General features: G+C 37.1%; 1 protein-coding gene across 2 annotated transcripts in view; it reads right to left on the bottom strand.

Annotated features, from left to right (window-relative positions):
- Nucleotides 1-15,014, bottom strand: part of atad2b (ATPase family AAA domain containing 2B) — a 103,792-nt gene extending 88,778 nt beyond the window's left edge. The window contains exons 1-16 of one of the 2 annotated variants that reach the window (XM_067384351.1): nt 14,738-15,014; nt 12,190-12,347; nt 11,742-11,773; nt 10,560-10,707; nt 8,936-9,032; nt 8,560-8,686; nt 8,101-8,256; nt 6,214-6,289; nt 5,987-6,088; nt 5,751-5,862; nt 5,521-5,636; nt 5,198-5,372; nt 4,118-4,206; nt 3,692-3,851; nt 1,873-1,963; nt 793-1,104 (exon numbers count right to left, since the gene is read on the bottom strand). In XM_067384351.1, coding sequence (XP_067240452.1) covers nt 793-1,104; nt 1,873-1,963; nt 3,692-3,851; nt 4,118-4,206; nt 5,198-5,372; nt 5,521-5,636; nt 5,751-5,862; nt 5,987-6,088; nt 6,214-6,289; nt 8,101-8,256; nt 8,560-8,686; nt 8,936-9,032; nt 10,560-10,707; nt 11,742-11,773; nt 12,190-12,347; nt 14,738-14,893 — 2,107 coding nt within the window. In that variant the 5' untranslated portion in view covers nt 14,894-15,014. The remainder of the gene's footprint in view (nt 1-792; nt 1,105-1,872; nt 1,964-3,691; nt 3,852-4,117; nt 4,207-5,197; nt 5,373-5,520; nt 5,637-5,750; nt 5,863-5,986; nt 6,089-6,213; nt 6,290-8,100; nt 8,257-8,559; nt 8,687-8,935; nt 9,033-10,559; nt 10,708-11,741; nt 11,774-12,189; nt 12,348-14,737) is intronic. The other variant, XM_067384352.1, reaches the window with a different exon arrangement.
- Between the last annotated feature and the right edge of the window lie 2,784 nt (nt 15,015-17,798).

The raw sequence follows: 17,798 nt of genomic DNA, 5'->3' as shown, positions 1-17,798 counted from the left end.
GCTTCAATTTCTACCACAGTGCTTTACAAAGAGGCCAGTTTAACTAATACAGAAAACTGAAAACAGAATATTCAGCAGGAAATAGTGCTTTGATTTCATGCATTAATATTGAGGGTATTTACTCGACATAAAATAAAATAAAATAATGTAATAATTTATATTATCTTTTATGTAATTAAAACCCCTTAGTAATACATTTGTAAAAATGATTCAAATCTTAGGAGGCAAATTTATCCTTTCTGCATTTATTAAATAAAATGAAGTAATAAGAGACAATAAATCTATTTTCCCTCTCAAATCAAAAATGGAGTGGAAAAATTGTTTAAAGCCATTCTAGAGGAAACAGATTGCTTTAATTATAAAATTAACCATTCATAATATTATTCTTCAACTTAAAAAAAAAAGGTTCAATTTTGATTTCATGTTTCATTTAAATGTTCATATAACCATCTCTAACATTTCATATGAAGTTTCTCTTTAAACAAGCAGTTTAACAGTATAACTGTAGCAGAGGAAAAACTCAAGATTAAAATGGTGGGATTGGTGTCACATGACTTATTACTACAAAGGGAGCAGTCATTAAAAATACTGGGAAAATTCTATTCCCAGCAGAAATATGAGGTGGTAATTATAGAGCTCTATACGTAAGGTACAAAAAATAGATTTGAATGGATGAGAAAAGAAGGTCAAAGAAGAAAAAAAAAAATTAAAGCATTTTTTGTTCCTGTGATGTACAACAGAAATAACTCAGAGAATAAAATAAAAACCATCAGCAGGAAATGAAGGGCGTACCGTGTGTGTGTTCCCTGTGCAGGAGCTCTGCGTGGGGGAAGACTCGCATCAGGCAGGCAAGCGTTTGAACCAGCGTGGGCTGCAGCAGGGGCTTCAATATGCAGGAAAGGGCCTGGCCGGGTGGGGCCGCGGCCCTTTGGCCGGCAGGTACTATGGAGCGCAGGGCACGACCAAAGTCTTGTGGCCCCAAAACGATGGAGCCCACATCCAGCTGATAACGCTGGCTGCTGGCGTAGATCTGAGGATAGCGCCGCCGCAGAGCCGCTAGCGCAGCCTCTGTGCAAAGTGCTTTGATGTCGGCTCCACAGTAACCTGAGACACAGGGAGACAGCAGTTTGACACACATCGGGGCAAGATTGTCACTATGTGGTAAAAGTGGTAAATAGCTAGCTTCAAATATTTGCAAGCTAATAGCTGCACAATTACACAAAAAATAAATAGATATATCGATAAAATATAATTTTTTTAGTTAACGTGTTTTCATTTTAGCCTTGCCAACAGTAAAATTATTAATGCTGTGTTCCATTCAACTCAAAGTCAAAAATTTGTCATTTTATATTTGGGAAAAGTGCAAAAATACATTTTATTTTATCCCCCTCTCCCTTGGTAATACATTTGTAAAAATTACACAAATCAGGAAAATATTTCCTAATTTTATTTTACACACAAACAATAAAAATGCCTTTTTATTATCACAATCAATTTTTTTGCTAAAATTTGGGAAAATTGCAAAAAATTAATTTAATTTAAGACTTTAAGTCAAAAAAACACGGCAATACTCAAGAAGACACTTAAAGACACTCTTTTTATTCACTTTTAAGCAAATAAAATGCATCAGGGAGTCAAAGTTCTTACATTAAATAATGATAAAACCTGATGAACACGTGTGTAAAACATAGTAAATGTTCATAAAATGGCATTGCCATTTGTTTCATCTTCTGAGTATCAGACAACAAAACGCTTTATGATCCAAAGATATCAAGGAGCTCACATCTGACTTTGAATGTAGATTAAACATCAAACATGTTCTGACTGGCTGTGTTTTTGTGGAAAGAAAGAAATGACTTGCAGTCATCTTACCGACACATTTCTCAGCTAGCTCATTTATGAAGGGTTTGGCTAGCTTGGGGCTCCAGTCCCTGGTGTGGATTTCTAGAATGTGCTTTCGGGCCTGTTGGTGAGCATAAACACAAACACAGACAGTTTACAGATAAAATAATGCACTTCAGAATGCAAAGTGAAACTGTTTTGGTCATAAACTCTTAATAAAGGGGCTGGAGAAAACATAAGGGCTAACGTTTGATTAGCCAGCACCCTGCTGTGAAGACAAACAATATACACATCCAGAGATTAGAGCAGCACAGAGCTGACCTGATATTACAATTTTAGCTCAAAGCTCAAGCGTAGTTGACGCACAGTCAATAACTATGACATATAAGTAGTAACATGTGATGTTTTGTTTTCTAGATTTATATATGGTATTCAATGTAAACCGATCTGTTCGAAGTTTGTTTATTGTCCCCACTCTACTGTTTCTGTGACAAAAACAAAAACACCCCTGGCAAAGTGTGGTTTTGGACAATATCAGCATAAATCCTTATTTTTTGGTGCAAATACATTAAAGTAACTTGACATTATCATTGAAGACCAGCAATAATAATTTTCATTTTGAATACATAATAATGGAAAAAGTCAGACATGCCCCTTTGCCAGCTGTGATGCTGGTTACTGCTTTAAACTTGGCCCAGGTTTGTAAAAAAATTTTGGGTCAGCACACCTTAATAGCTCCAACAATTCATTGCCAATTAAGTTTAGAATACAATGAACCAATTAGTACCCAGTTTAGGTCAGACAGCTGCTAATGGTGGACATTTTGAGGAATCGAAAATTTAAGTTTTTTCTATGTATAAACTGTTTATGTAATAAAATATGTTTTCGTAGTTTGTGTTGTCCCTTATCAGTACAAAACTATCATAATTAAAAAAGGATTCATGCCAATATTGTCCAAAACCCCACTTTTCTAGGGCGTTTCCAAACTTTTGGAGGGCAGTGTATATATAAACAAAAATATAGATGTTTTTTCCAACTGAATACATTTATTACAAATTACGTTTTAAATTGTAATAACTCTGATTGAATAATAAATAGATAAAATAATATACCAAAAATGTATATATGAGGTCTAAGACCATTAGTGAAAATATATTTTTGCATGTTTACAATTTAATGTACTTTTGTTTTACTGCAAATAAATTTTGAAAAAATGTTTATTTTTATTGCTTTAATGAAGTTTCAATGTAGTTCAGACTTTTGGACCATACTGTACAAAATAATATAATATTTATTATAATAATAACAACACTGTTTTCTACTAATTTGAATCTTTCCTGGTTTCATTGATGGATTTTAGAGTACACTGATTATTCAAATGCTGGCTGCCTATTTGAAATCCTCATTTTTGTGCAGATAAATACTGCTCTGACTGGTCAACAAAGGAAAAATATATATGTTATAAATTTAAAAAGATATTTCCCTCAATAGCTTGAATTGAGTAAGCATTTATTTATTTATAGATTGGAGAGCTAAATACTTAGTCAAAACAGTAGCTTGAGTGTAAAAATTTAAATTAAGAGTAACTTGAAAATCTTCTGTTCAAACTGATCTCATCAAAATTAATTGGCCGTCAAGAGCTTGACTAACAGAATATGTGAGATTATCAGAAAAAAGGATGCATTTCAACAACCAGACTGGCTGCAAAAGTCTAGAAACTGAGCTGTCAGACTATTTTAGGATGAGTGTTTTGAATGAGGGACACCAAGGACTCTCTGGGACACAGAGTGTAAGTTGGCTGCAGGCAACGGACGCAATACTTGGCAAAGTAAAAAAAGGCTTTGTGCACCTTTTTATCTGGCAGGTTGAACAGAAACTCCCGGTCAAAGCGCCCGGGCCTCCTGAGTGCGGGGTCGATAGAGTCGAGTCTGTTTGTAGCACCGATGACCACTATCTCCCCCCGGCTGTCCAAACCATCCATCAACGCCAGTAATGTGGACACTATGGAGCTAAAAAAAATTAAAACAGAAAACAAAACAAGTTGCTAACCTCTTTGCATGTAAAACCAAAAGGTGTTGATGTGTAAACGTGGGTAGTACACCAAACTCTTATTTCAAAAGAGCAAGAAATATCTTGTTTTTTACTATATGTTCCTTGTAATACCAAAACCCTTTGTGTGGAAATCATACTGAACTATCCGATTTCTTCAGGAGCTTATCTAATCCTGATGATGAAACCTTCTGCAATACCCGCTACATTAATTCGAATGCATTACCTGTGAATTTGATCCTGTCTGCTGGAGCGAACAGGCGCGAGGCCATCAATCTCATCGAAAAAGATGATGGAGGGTCTCATGAGGTATGCCTGCAAAGGTGAACAGGAAAACATCACCTGGCTGGACAATCACACACCTAACACTTCAAAATAACTAGGGAAAGAACAAAGCCTGACACTTGTTTTATAGGGATATATGTTTCAAGACAACAAGACAACTTTTGATACACTATAAGAATGAACAGAGAGGAAAAAGTAAAAAAAATTTGAAATGTCAAGCACTGTTTAAAAGATCCTGTATTATGATTTTACAGTAAAAAAAAAAAATCATGTTTTTGTTAGATTTTTGGAGCGCCAAGTGCAAATTTTTTCCTAAAATTGTAAAAAAAATAATAATAATAAATAAAAAATATATATATTATTACTTATTTTGTATATATAAAATAAATAAATAAATAAATAAATAAAATCTAATTTCAACCATTTTGATTGTTTCCAAATTTAAAATAAATAATTAACATAAGAATTTTCACTAGTGGAAAGTTGTTTATTTTCATGCTTTAAATTAGATGTTAAATGCTATAATGCAGTCTAAGGGGTTTTTTTTTTTAATAATATTATAATATTTATTAAACTAATTAATTACTGCAAAGCAGTTTAACACTTAACAGCAGTATTTAACACTTACTTTCAAATTATTATCCCTAATCCGCTTGATGTCACACGTCACCATTTCATTTTTTATGAATCGTTATAATATTGGTGTCTCTGTTAGCCCAGAGGCTGTATTGTACACCATAAGTTTATAAAAGCTGTAATATGAGGTGTAATATGAATAAATAATGCTCATAAACAGCTGTTGAGACTGTATTCTCTCTTGAAACAAGTGGATGTTTGGACTCATAACATACTCATAACATAACAACTAAAGCAGATTTGAGCAATAGTGATTTTCTTTTATACAAGACAAACGGCCAGGAATGTGCCATATCTGTTCATCAAGAAATATCACCTCACAGAGAGCATAAACTAGCTCAAGGTCATACTGGGATCAGGGTCGTGATGTTGTCTACTAGATCACCTGGTCAAAAAGTAGGCGGAGCTGTCGCTCAGACTCTCCCACCCATTTGCTGAGGCAGTCTGCACCCTTGCGCATGAAAAAAGACACCTTCCTGTCACCCTGACTGCATTCATTAGCCAAAGCCCTCGCCACAAGCGTCTTCCCAGTTCCTGGAGGCCCATAGAACAGACATCCTCTGCAAGGAGGGGGACAATTTTTGTTGCAAACATGTTAGTTTCAACCTCAGACAGAACATCAACAGACGTTTAAGTGTCTGATGCATACTTACATAAAAAAAATGGAAAGCACTTGTGAAAAAAAATCATATAAGCAAAAAACCACACCTTGGAGGCTGGATCTTAAACTTCTCAAACACTTCTGGATATAGTAGAGGAAAGACGACCATTTCTTTCAAAGACTGGATGTGATGGGTGAGACCTCCAACACTGTCAAACTTCACCTGCATTGAAAGAGACAAGAACATATGCTAGCCCACAAAGCATCTTTTTCCTCAATGCAAATCCATGAAGCATCAAGGAGCTAAAAATGAAGTATAAAAAAAACCAAGACTCACAGAAGTGTCTAGATTCATGGGATCCACATCCGCTAAACTGGCACCCACTTTTACTCTGTCTCGAAGAACACCGCTGGCCAGATCCTCTGCCCGCAGGTTCATGGGTAGACACCTGTCAGACAATATAGGCAAAAACAAAGTAACGTCAAACTTTAGTAAAAGATCACACACTTCAGCTCTGCAATAAGCCACGAAGTGAGTGAATAAACAGTCATGCAGTTTGATAACAATGTCACCTGTTACGAGCTCGGCTCATGCTTTTGCTTTTCCGCCTCTCAAAACGCTCTTCATCTGATGATGATGTTGATTCACTGCTGTGAATGGCATGTTTCTTTACTCTGGTGATCAAAACATGGAAGACGAAAAAAGATAAACAACCCTAAACAACCCAAAAATCATTAAAGAAATGAGAGCAAAGGACAGAAACATTTGAACTGAACGGCTGCAAATAACCATTATTCACCTAATATGGCTTCTTCTTGCAGGAGATCGGTGTGTGTCGAACAGAGAGCCCTTGCTTTGCTTCCTGTTCACTGGCTCTGAGAAAACACAAATAAAAAGAAAAAGAAAAATTGTTCAGCGTTCATTACAGTAAAGTTGACAGAGTGGATCTCTGAGCTGGTGTGAGTGAGTAGAGGCGGGGCTAATTTCCATATTCATGGTTCCGCATATACTAAATGAAGCAAGGGTGTAGAGTTACATTTAAAGGGCATAATGCTTGTAGGTTGAACATTTTTTTTTTGAGATGAATATATAACCTTGTATGAAAATATATGAAAAGGTACTGCAGCATTTCAAAATGTTTTGCAGGACATAAGGGCACAAATTTAGTAGATAAAGTGACGGTCTCTGTAAAAAACGCTTTTTTTTCAGAGTCGCGTCATTTTAAATCACGAGAGGGAGTCGTTTGCCGAGTTCTGCGTTGACTCAGTGCAGAGTAGGTTGGTACTCAGTAACAGTGGTCGTGAATCAGTGCGTTTTCGGTAGTTTTTATATTCTATTTATCATCGTCATGGTAAATTATTGTGTTTGTGGAGGTTGCACAAACTCCAGCCTGTCAGGACATCGAGTTCACAGGTTTTCTAACAAGAAAAAGGACGGTGCTATCTTCCGTGCCGGGGTGTGTTTTGTGCAGGTGAAGAGAAGGAACTTCATGCAACTTCTGCATCTGCTTCAAAAAAAGCATTCACTTTAGACCAGAGGATTATCATCCTGGCGATATGATGGAGTTCAACATTGTAATACTACTGTAAATGATGATATCAAATGAACTTACACATGCAATGCTTCTTCACCATTTTTACGTGAATCAATTTCAACACTGATGAATACAAATTAAGTTTACAAATGCATGCAGTCTCACACTCACACAAAACAGTTTTGAATTATGTGCTGGTAATGTAACTCCAATGTTATTAATGCCATGTATGTACATTCAAGTTCACACAACTACATAATCATGGCGTCATATACATTCTCACACTATCAGTGAATGGGCATGGAATAAACTCATAACATAGAATGAATGAATAAAGGATAGCACGAAACACATTCGACAACGCAATACTGTCTGTGGTTCGGCCGCTGGCGGGAGACATGATGGTCACGGAGATGCAACTCGACAAAAACATGAACTGTGCACCGCAAGTCTTTTTTATGTTTTTAAAAATACATTAGCTAACTACCAAATCAGTCGTGATGACAAACCGCCGTACCACATAACATTAGTGTGGACGGATATTAGGATAACGAGTGTGACATACGCCTGATCAATGTTTATTAGTTTCGTTTAGTAATCAATAACGTTGATCCTAGATGTTCAAGACTAGCTTTCCTATTGATACATGATAATAATCTGTACAATATTGTGATCTGAACACATATCATTAGCTAACGTGTATATATCTACGAGCTAACACCGGTCTCTGCCCTGTTCTCCACTGGTTTTTCTCACACAATAACTCAATTTGTTTCTTTTGACCGTTGTTCTGTCTAATCCTGGCCTGTCCCTGCTCTCTTGGACACGTAGCAGGCTAATTGTATGGCTGTAGTCTGTCATATGAGTATGAATAAACATTTACAATTTCCTCAGCATCCGAACTGTCATTGCGATCCATTGTTTTCCTATTGTTTAAATTGACCGCACATTGAATCACTGAAGCTCTAACCTGCAATATGCACATTAAGCTATTGTTTCACAGGAAAAAACATTTAAATATGTAATTATGGTGAACAAAGATGAGTTAGGGGATAAAATTATTGACTACAGGGGGACTTTAAGTTTCAACGAGATGTAAAGAGTGAGCATAGAGAGTTTCGTTGCTCGTGTGAATGTGTCCAAAGCGAGTACCTATTGGGGGAGCTTCATATCGCTGCACAGTTTTACGCTGCCTGAGGTTATAAGGTCTATCGTTCTCCTCTCCAACCTCTTCTGCCTCGTCTCCTTCATCGTCTTCATCATCATCAGCCTCCACATCTTCATCCTCCTCTCCCTCCTCGTGAGACTCTTAAAAATGAGAAAGAGGATTGTTCCAACCCGTCAGACAGAAAAACTTATACTTAAAAAAAGTCAAATATCGGCAGATATATCTGTAAACCACTAACCTACACCAGACATAACTCTCATGGAGTGACACGTCATAACTAAAATATTATAATAACAAAGCTGCCTGCACTGCAAGTGCTTTTTGCAACAGTTTTCAAAGCATTAGTCTTTACTTGGTGCCAGATTTTTTATATAATATACCACAGTATAAACATTATAGCTTATTCTCTACCACTATTATTCTCCACATAAGTCTACATATACCTTCAGTTCCTTCCTCCTCTTCGGGGTCCTTTGATTTGCTCATGACTTTGTGATGCGACTGCATTCCATATGTGTTCCTCCGCAAAGACTTCCTCCTCTTCACACGGGAATACATGTCCATGTTTTCCTGAAGCAAAAAAATAAAAGAACTAAACATCTAAATGTGAACTGAGGAGAAGAATCAATGGAGTTTGCAGTATGTGAGTTTTGACTCATCAGTGGGTTCACAGCCCACACTAAAGAGAGGAGGTCAATACTTCAGAGTAATGCAGGATTTAAATAATCTCAATGTGAGCAATCGTTTGCTTAATGAGATGAAAAAAGGCGGCCAAATTGTTCTGCTGTTTAATCAGTGTTAAAGAATAGAAGGAGTCACCAGTTCAGTGTCCGTCCACATGCGGAGGCGCTCCACTTCCCGATTCTGCCGTATGCTGCTGATGTTGTCCATCTCTTGAAGAACTGCTTCTGCCGTACTAAAAACAGTCACAAGATTCACATACATTCAATATAATAATTGTTTTTAATTTTTAGTCTAATAAAACAATAGTTCTCAAACTGTGATACACAAACAATCAGATATTTGAAAAAAATAAAAATCAGTATTCAGCAGTGAGTTTTTAAAGAGGTTTACTAAGCTTTAGTATGCAATAACATCATTCAGAATGAGAAAAGCAGCTCAGATCATTCATGTGCAACACCAGCAGGTCTCCTCTATCCAATACACTTGCACCATCTGTCTTTGACTAGCAGCAACATGTTAGCTCACACTAAAATCCTGGCTAGGACACAGCCTAGTAAATCCATTGGTAAAATTGCATTTCAACACTAACTTGTCACTTGACGTTTACATAAAGTTGAGCATTTCTGAACCTTTCGACGCTCTCAACATTTTATCCGATCTACTGTCAATTCCACAATCCACAGCGTGAGTGTGTTGCTTGGCTCACTTAGGAATGAATTGAAAATGGCACTCCATGCCAGTGTAAACATGCCGTATGTGTTCATCAATGACAAAGCACAAATGTGTGTTCTGTCACAGGTTTTGACAATCACAAATTTCCCTGAGAAAGACATGATAGCAAATGTATTTACAGTATAAAAGAGCTCCAGATGAGATGTTTAACACAGGTACAGTCATTTGCAGTCTTTGAATCAGTATGGTGGAATTTAAACAACGCAGAAGCTCAAACAAGTGTGAAATACTACCATACTTGGTGGATTAATGTAATTTGTATAAAAAATTTAACGAAGACTTGCAGGTTTATTGAAGCAAAGTCTACAAGTACAGCCGGAACCTGCTTAAGTACCCCTGGGATACATGTGGCCTTGGCCGGGAATCACCAAATCACCAATTATATCACAAACGATTATTTGCATGAATGCAAGCTGAACAACTGCCGTCACCATGAATAGTGAGCCAACTTCTAGATCTGCTCATGAACTCTGTATATTTTCTTGTTTTAGTTCTTGTTAAGTTTAAAGTGCCTGTTTCTGCAAGAGTAAACTTTGTTGGCATCATCAGATGTCTTACTAATTATACACTAGCTACTCAAAACCATGAGGGAATTATACCATATGCACACAAAGTCCAAACAGAACATGATTTCAATACTCTGAGCTCCTAGTGGGGTGAATTGCTAGTTGGTTTGTAGTCGTTAAGTGGAAAAGGTCCATCCAGCGTTATTTGATGCTTAATCACTTCACTGACAGACTACCTCAGACAACCAGGAGATAAATTATTTGCTGACTGGTTTGGCCAACGCTGAAGAGGTGTCTAGACGAGTAAATGTAGTTAATCATGTGTTCATGTATACATCTGTCTGTCACCAGTAGGAAAGGAAGCAAAGTTTCTGAACAAGCTATTACATAAGTTCACTGTCAATAAATGGTCTTTTTGGACTGGAGATAAAGTTTTCAGTTTGTAATTTTACTTTATTTCAAGGAAATTATCAACATACTTCTTGCATGAATTAACTATGTATACAAGCATCAGATTTTACCTGTTGACAAGTTGGTCGAAAAGTAAACTCTGATTGAGGTGTTCGAATTGGGACTTCCTGACGCGACGGCTTCTCTTGAGCTCAACATGACCGTTCATGCGACCATGGTCCCCATCTGATGTAGAATCACCCCTCAGACTCATTCGACCTAAAAAAAAAAAAAAAAGGGAGTTACTAAAGTCATCACCTGATGAACATATCCTCATCCATTTCATGATCAAAAGTCTCTGACATCAAACCTTATGTAACTCATCAAAAGGCACCCTATTTGTTCTGAATAAATAGTAAATAGATAGAATACCAAATTAAGTTGTCTTTCATTACTTATTGAGCTTGAATGGTTATGTCTTAAAGGGTTAGTACACCTAAAAATGAAAAGTCTGTCATTATTTACTCACCCTAACGTCGTTCCAAACACGTAAGACTTTCGTTCATCTTGGGAACACAAATTAATATCTTTTTGATGATATCTGAGTGCTTCCTGTCCCTCCATAGACAGCTACACAACAAACTTTGATGCTTCAAAAAGATCAAAGAGAGATCGTCAAACTAATCCATATGTATTGAGTGGTTTAGTTCAAATTTTCTGAAGAGACGTGATCACTTTATATGATGAACGGATTAAACTTAGGCTTTTTTTCAGATAAAAACATTCATCAGCTCACACATCAGTTGTCATAAACGGAAGCTCAAGCATGTTTGGTTGAGAACCAATGAGGTTCATTCTCATGTGTTACACAGCACGCTTGAGCTTCCGCAAGAACCAATGAGATTCATTCTCATGTTATGCAGCACGTCGAGTCTCTTCAGAAAATTTGGACTAAACCACTCAATTCATATGCAGTAGTTTTACAATCTATTAATGAACTTTTTGAAGCGTCGAAATGTCAGTTGTATAGCTGTTTATGAAGAGACAGGAAGCTCTCAGATTTCATCAAAAAGATCTTCATTTGCGTTCCGAAGATGCACGTAAGTCTTACGGGGTTTGGATCGACATGAGGGTGAGTAATTATTAATTACAGAATGACAGAATTTTCATTTTTGGGGGAACTAACCCTTTATGTGAACAAAATGTGAAAGAAATCGGATGCATGTCAATATATTGTCATTTTGGGTGAACTCTTCCTTGTAAGGTCTCAATAAAGAATGATTCAGTAAATTAATAAACTATTATACACTTACTGTGTCCATTCTGCAAGGCACCAGTGGACAACCTGGCAAACAAGGTGAAAATGCATTAGAAAATAGCTTATAACAAATAGTATAAAAAGACAGAAAAGTCATTGATTTAGTACATAAATAACAGAAACACTTAATATATTTTCTTTGAGTAAAAGCAATTCTTGTCTAAAAACATTTTTGCACAACATATTGCAAATTATTTTTTAATTTGCTGCATGTTATGTTGCTCACTTGCCATGTAGACTGTGTAAAAGTCAATATACACTGCGAGCGAGGAACACAAAACTAAAATGCTGCCATTATAATCAACTAAGCGTAGACATGGAGTAAATAACTGATTTTTTTGTACAGTGCAGATTGCTTCTTTGATTAATGGGATGGAATCATCAAAATACCATAAAAAAATAAGTATTAATCGTGCAACTCTACATCAACTGTCCGACCTCACCTAGTACAGTGTTTGGACATGGTCCATGAGCCTCTCTGGCCTTTACTCTGGGGACTTGGAGAAGTATCAGTAGAACTTGGTGGCGTCTGTCTGCGTGTCCGCTTGGGCGGCGGGGACAAACGTGGGCTACTGCTGTTAACATCACTGCTGGGCTCTTTCTGTAACAGGTAGAGGTGTGTAGGATATTAAAAAGCTTGCACACACACTGAGAGGAATATGATGATGGCAAGTCCACTCTCAAACATGATCTGACACTCGACTCAATATCACAGCTGATGCCATGAGTCGCATTGAAACAACATTCGGATTCACGTGGCGTAGACTTCATCATCCTCTACTGATCTGGTGAGCAACGAACTCATGTCATCTCCCAAATTCTTTCTCCTGTCCTCCCAGATCTTATTCTAACCTCCCTGCTGACTAAATAACTCTGTGATTCATACATAGCTTTAGCCACCGTTTACACCGCCCAATAACAAGATGAGAAAATAAAGAATCAGGTGTTAAAACAGCCAAATCACGAAATCATGCTAGGGTTCCAATACTTTATAACCAATTTCCATGACCTTTCCAGTCATTTGCACAAAACTGGATAAGAATTTTTGACAGCATTAAAATTCAGAATGAATCACTAATGAATCATTCAGAACAATTCGGGAAATTGGTTTGATGATTCATTCAAAAGAACAGACTCACTATAGTTTGTGAACAAGTTTTAGTCACAAGAGCATGTTAGCTTGATTTTTTATATATATATATATATAAAATTTATATTTTTTTTTTTTTATTTTTTTTTAGAAAAATCTATATTCATTAGAGAATTTACATTACTTTAAAAGATTATCTAATAATAATAATAATAATAATAATAATAAGTATTAATTTCTATATTTTTCCCACACTTGGAAAATCACAATTTTAAATTGACCTGATATTTCCATTTTTAGTGGCCATAGAAGGTTGGGTATTAAGAAATATCAAACAATATCTGATTAAGAATTTGTAAACATTTTATAGAGATTATAAAATACTAAAATAATTTATTTTAGAACTCGCATAACTAGAAAAACATTCATTGTAGACATTTCAAAATACCAAGTTATTAAAATTATTGATTCTAGGTTTCCATTGACTGTGGGAAACCTACATTAAATCAATCTGTAACTGAAAGGTTTGCAAAGTTAATAAAATTAAATAGTGATATAATGCACTCAAACAGCAAACCAACTAAAACAAAGGATACTGAGTTAAAGCACAGACCAAATTCAATGCCAGAAGACAAGCCTCTTATGCCAGAAACTTGTAGCAATGTATCTGATACTCAGTTTTTTTAATAATAATTATTCATTGACAACTATCACATAACTTGAGATAATTAAACTGAACAGCCTTACAAAACGTACTGTGGTTGTACTGATTATGTCAGATGGTAACAGCATGAAACTTTACTACTTTGACATATACAGTACCATGATACATGTCCAAAAACATTGTTGTTGCACAAAAACACGATAACTACGATATGAATACGAGATTATCGTTCAAAACAGTCCTCCTAATCTACACAACATCAACAAAAACAACAAGTGCCAACATCCGATAACACACAGAAGCAGAAGTTTCACATAAATACTCTCAAGTTCAAAGTTTACTTTCCAAAAAAATCACGAACAATGTCTGTTTTGAGCCACAAGGGGTCTGCCTCAGCTGAGCTTTTCCCTTCCCCCAACACTAGCTTGTTTTATTGTTGAAGACACACGGAGGACGAGACGTTTTTTAACCGACAAAAGGTGTCAAACGCGCATTTGTTTTGACCGTTAATCGGTACGTCGGAGCGCGTGACAGCATGGCCTCTCGACCGCAACAAACACACACACAGCAACAAAATAACGCTCGATTCTTGTCAGCGAATCGGTTCGATTGAACTGTTGTTTTCGATGATCCGATTCACTTAATTAACCACTCAAAACGCTCCTAGTTCTTTTTGGTTTCATGTTTTTAAACTACTTCTGTTCTCAATCCGTTTGTAATATTCTTATATTGCGTTTCATAGTGGTGTTATTACTCCAATTCTTGTTTTTTGACACATACATAGGTGCATACAGGCACTTTCCTACCTCCTCGAAAAAAATTAAATATTAAGTTATAAGTGGTTGTCAGTTTTACTGCCAAAATTCTCACAGTGAAGCACTATACAAATACAACGAATCGGTTCGCTAGGATCATTCAAAAGAGCCGGTTCAACAGAACGATTCACTTGCGATTCGGACACCAATATAACAAAGACAACTTGGGGGCACTGAGTGCATTAAACCAACCAGCCGGCTTTAGTAAAGTCCAGCTAGAATGTGTGACAAAACACATAAAACTAAGCGACAAGCCACGATTAAGCGCTGTCGTGTCATTAAACTGCAATTTCTGCATCGCCAAGTGTCACTCAAGGCGCTGTTTGGGAACAAAAGATGTGGACATCCATTCATTCAGCCATTTATATATACATCCATCCATCCATTCATCTCCAAAAGGCCAGTGTGAGCAGCTCGCTAACCGGCTGGCGAAGAGAATAGGCTGCCGGTGTCTCTCTCTTCCTTACACGGCTGTTGTGCTCGTCCAAGTTTGGGTTGTTCCTCTGAGACGACCTCGTCCGGCCCGAGATGAAGGGACTGACGGGCTTGTGCTCCGAGCTCTTTCTGGTGTTCACCATGATTGCTGTCTGTCCCCGCTGATAGACAGGTCCTGTCCTGTAGCTCTTGTCAGTTGCTTTCGTTCTGACTGTGTCTCAGCTAGTAGAGTGCCGAGGCGCCATTTCTCTTTCTCTCTCTCTCCCTCTGCTGTCAGCCAGCCGAAACTCTCCGGCGAGCCACTTCCGTTACAGAAAGAAACGAGAGCGCGCGCGCGCTTGTATGAAGTTGGCGCCAGAGAAATTTTGAAAAATGGATTTGTATACGAGAGGTGCGCAAAAGTTACAAAATGCGTTAACTGTCTTTCTATCAATAAAAATGTGATAATATATTTTTGGACGTGGGCTACCGTGTTCAAAATGTTGAACATGTACCATAGTACTAGTACTATGGTATTTTTAAGTACCCTGGACAGTACCGTGCGTGGTGTAAATCAAAGCATATCATATTACCATCGAGTAGTTTCACTGTGATATTGCCACGGTACTTTTTGTTAAGTTTATATTTAACTGTTGTTGCCAAAAAAAATGTATATGATGTATGAATAGGATATTGTTAAATTACAATTAATTGTAATAATTATTACACATTTTTTAACCTGAAAATATTAGGGACATTGAAATTGTGACTTCCATGAATGGAAATTAAAAGGTCATGGAAATTCTTAAAGGGTTAGTTCACCCAAAAATGAAAATAATGTCATTTATTACTCACCCTCATGCCATTCCACACCTGTAAGACCTTTGTTCATCTTCAGAACACAAATTAAGATATTTTTGTTGAAATCCGATTGCTCAGTGAGGCCTGCATAGCCAGCAATGACATTTCCTCTCTCAAGATCGCTCAAGATCCATTAATGTACTAAAAACGTATTTAAATCAGTTCATGTGAGTACAGTCGTTCAGTATTAATATTATAAAGTGACAAGAATATTTTTGGTGCAAAAAAAAAAAAAAACATATTATTTAGTAATGGCCGATTTCAAAATGCTGCTTCAGGAAGCTTTGGAGTGTTATGATTCTTCTGCGTCGAATCATGATTCGGATCGCGTGTCTTACCGCCAAACTGCTGAAATTACGTGACTTTGGCGCTCCGAATCGCTGATTCATAACACTCCGAAGCTTCCTGAAGCAGTGTTTGGAAATCGGCCATCACTATATAAGTCGTTATTTTGTTTTGTTTTTTGGTGCACAAAAATATTCTCGTCGCTTTATAATATTAATATTGAACCACTGTACTCACATGAACTGATTTAAATATGTTTTTAGTACCTTTATGGATCTTGAGAGAGGAAATGTCATTGCTCCCTATGCAGGCCTCACGGAACAATCGGATTTCAATAAAAATATCTCATACATGTTTGTTCTTATCAAGTGCTGACAGGCAGAAAGAAATCTGCAGCGTAGTAGCTCACCTCACAGCAAGAATGTCCCCAGTTCGAGCTCTTACTGAGCCAGGAGTCTTTTCTGTGTGGAGTTTGCATGTTCTCCCTGTGTCAGTGTGGTTTCCTCCTGGTACTCTGGTTTCCTCCACAGTCCAAAGACATTCAGGTTAGGTGAATTAGAGAGTGAAAATTGTCTCTGTTTGTGATTGTGTGGTCTGTGAGAGCCCTGTGATGGACTGGCCATCTGTCAAGTGTGCTTTCCCCTGCCATGGCCTAAGTAACAGGGAAAAGATCCAGCCCTATTACCCTAGAAGGTTTTATAAGGATCGATAAATGGCAACATTTTAAATGCCTAAATGAATCTACAATGGTACAGTGGTCACATGGTACAGAAGAAGCTCTCAGAAAATTCCCAGGTTACAAGTATGCCTAATTATGAGTTCTACGAGTGTGAACGCTTTTTCCAACCTGGATTCTCATAATTACGGTAATTACGACGCACCTTGATTATCTTTGCCTGAAAAAAAAGTTATTAACACTTCATTACAGACTCAGGGTCCAAATTAAAAAAAAGACGTAAAAAAAAAATAAACATCATACATATTAAAAAAAAATGATTAAAGTTGCAATATGTAAGATTTTCTGTCCACTAGAGGTCGCTAGATGCCTTTTCAAAACAAATGCGTAGCTTAATGACCCCAAGTTTGAGCGTGGAATCTTGGGACATGTGGTCTTCATGAAAAGAACTGGGATAGGACTCAGGAAGAAATCATGTTCATGGATGTGATTATTAACGTTACTGTACCATGAAGCAGAGCAGGACCGAGTATTGTGGGAGCTGAACGAGGCCGCTGGAGTGATTGCGCAACACACGCCTCACGAGCAGCGGAACTTTGATTTTGCCACAGTCGCTGGCGCTGTTTCCCCTATTCCAGTCATGAGTATGAGGTAACGCAGCTCTGTTTATCATATTATATACATTGAGAGTGTTGAAAATGATGTTATAACGTTACCTTGTGCGTTCGCTCAGCGGCTGCTGAGAGACACTGTTACACACTGCAGTAAGATAGATCGATTTTAGAATATCATATTAAATGCTGGATGGCTTGTGTTGATAAATGGCATGCAGTTCATTTTAAAACGTATTGTATGATGGAGAAAATTCTGTATTACTGTTACTAAAATAAAGCTGCATCTGATTATGCTATGTTAGCTACTTGACAAAATAACTTATAGCCCCGCCCCAAATTCACACCATTGGTAGAGAGCCTCAAATTTATAAGCTGGCCGCTCACATTCTTTTCTGTTTACAAAGCCAATTAGCTCAGTATGATTTCCCAGGAGGATATTATTTAAGACAGTAGGGTCAGGTTATGTGAGGTATTAAAAATAGCTTCAAGCAGCTTTGTTGAGGGTATTTTGTTTCTGTACTGCTGACTGCCTTCACCATCTGCCACCGTCTACACGCAATACAAACACACACATGCCAGCGTTTATTCAGCTACGTTCAATGAACCACCTCATTTTATTCATATCAGGACGTA

Source organism: Chanodichthys erythropterus, chromosome 4 (genome assembly GCF_024489055.1).
Source record: "Chanodichthys erythropterus isolate Z2021 chromosome 4, ASM2448905v1, whole genome shotgun sequence".
Classification (NCBI taxonomy): domain Eukaryota; kingdom Metazoa; phylum Chordata; class Actinopteri; order Cypriniformes; family Xenocyprididae; genus Chanodichthys; species Chanodichthys erythropterus.
Note: the sequence above shows the minus strand (reverse complement) of the source record. Positions and strands in the feature narration are given on the sequence as shown.